The sequence below is a fragment of the Vollenhovia emeryi genome, unplaced genomic scaffold, assembly GCF_000949405.1.
Source record: "Vollenhovia emeryi isolate VEMERY1.0 unplaced genomic scaffold, V.emery_V1.0 DF951312.1, whole genome shotgun sequence".
Classification (NCBI taxonomy): Eukaryota; Metazoa; Arthropoda; class Insecta; order Hymenoptera; family Formicidae; genus Vollenhovia; species Vollenhovia emeryi.
The window spans coordinates 1-1,109 of NW_011955054.1; the positions used below are offsets into that span (position 1 = coordinate 1).

A 1,109-nucleotide genomic window follows, 5' to 3' on the forward strand; every position below is an offset into this window, starting at 1 on the left:
CAAACCCTCCAGCCTTCCGGAGAGCTCCCCCAGGGCTGCCTTCCAGGCCACACCGGGTATCCCATCTGGCCCGGGTGCCTTGCCCGCCTTGAGCTTCCTTGCGGCGCGAATCAATTCCGCACCGCAGACGTTTAGCTCCTCTGTCCAAGGCTGGTGCTCCTCCCCCATTGCCACCTCTCTTGAAGGAGCCCTGTTCGGGTCCCCCGCCGGAAAGAGGGTCTCCACTACCTCGTCAAGAAAACCCGGTTGCATCGTTTCAACCGCAGGGAGCGCCCCAGTGCTCAGCTTGTTCATCACAAGCTTATAGGGGCGCCCCCACGGGTCTGTGTCCAGGGACCGGATCATCTCATCCCATGCCGCCTCTTTGGCCTTTCGGATAGCCGACTTAAGCTCCTGTCGCTTTTGTCGATTCTCCTCCAGGAGACGGTCCAGCTCCTCCCCAGGAGTGTTCCGCCTCCACCTCGCCCTCTGGACAGCCCTCCTGGCAGCCACTGAGGAGCGCCTCATCTCGGCAATCTCCTCCGACCACCAGTAGGCTGCCCTCCTTGGGTCGAACTTGTAGCGCGGCATTGCGTTATCACATGCCGCGGTCATGATCCTCTGCAGCCTGTTCGCCTCCTCCTCAACTGACTGCAGTGGGCCAGGCTGAGACCAGGTCGCCGCGACCAGGGACTCCACCAGTCTGTCCTGGTCCAGCTTCCTGGCCGCCCACCTTACGGGACGCTCTCGGGCTCCGCCCCTCCTCTCCTGTAAGAGCCGTACCTCAATGGGAAGGTGGTCTGAGAGAAGTTCGAGACTCTCAACCACCCCCCACGAGGTCACCATTCTCGCCGCCGTAGGGGAAGTCCATGTCAGATCGACTATGGACTCCCCCTGCGGTCGAACACATGTACTGGTTGTACCAGTGTTCTCGAGGTGGAGACCTAAGCGGGACGCCCAGGCCACCACCTCCCATCCGCGGTCTGGGCCTCGAGGTGGCTACCGGTAAGACCGAGGCCGTGCTGTTCCACGACGGGACGCACGGCCCGCCACCCGAGGGACTCACCCTGGGGGGAGGCCATCTCTCGAGGAGAGGTGGCAGCCGGAGCAATAGTCGGCTCCATCTGCGG

General features: G+C 63.1%; 1 protein-coding gene across 1 annotated transcript; it reads right to left on the bottom strand.

The window, feature by feature from the left end:
* Positions 1 to 13: 13 nt before the first annotated feature.
* On the bottom strand, positions 14 to 825 carry LOC105561517 (the record flags this gene model as incomplete). The annotated part of the gene is made up of 1 exon (XM_012011608.1): positions 14 to 825. A coding segment is annotated over exon 1 (812 nt), but the record flags the coding sequence as incomplete, so codon positions are not given.
* Positions 826 to 1,109: the final 284 nt, after the last annotated feature.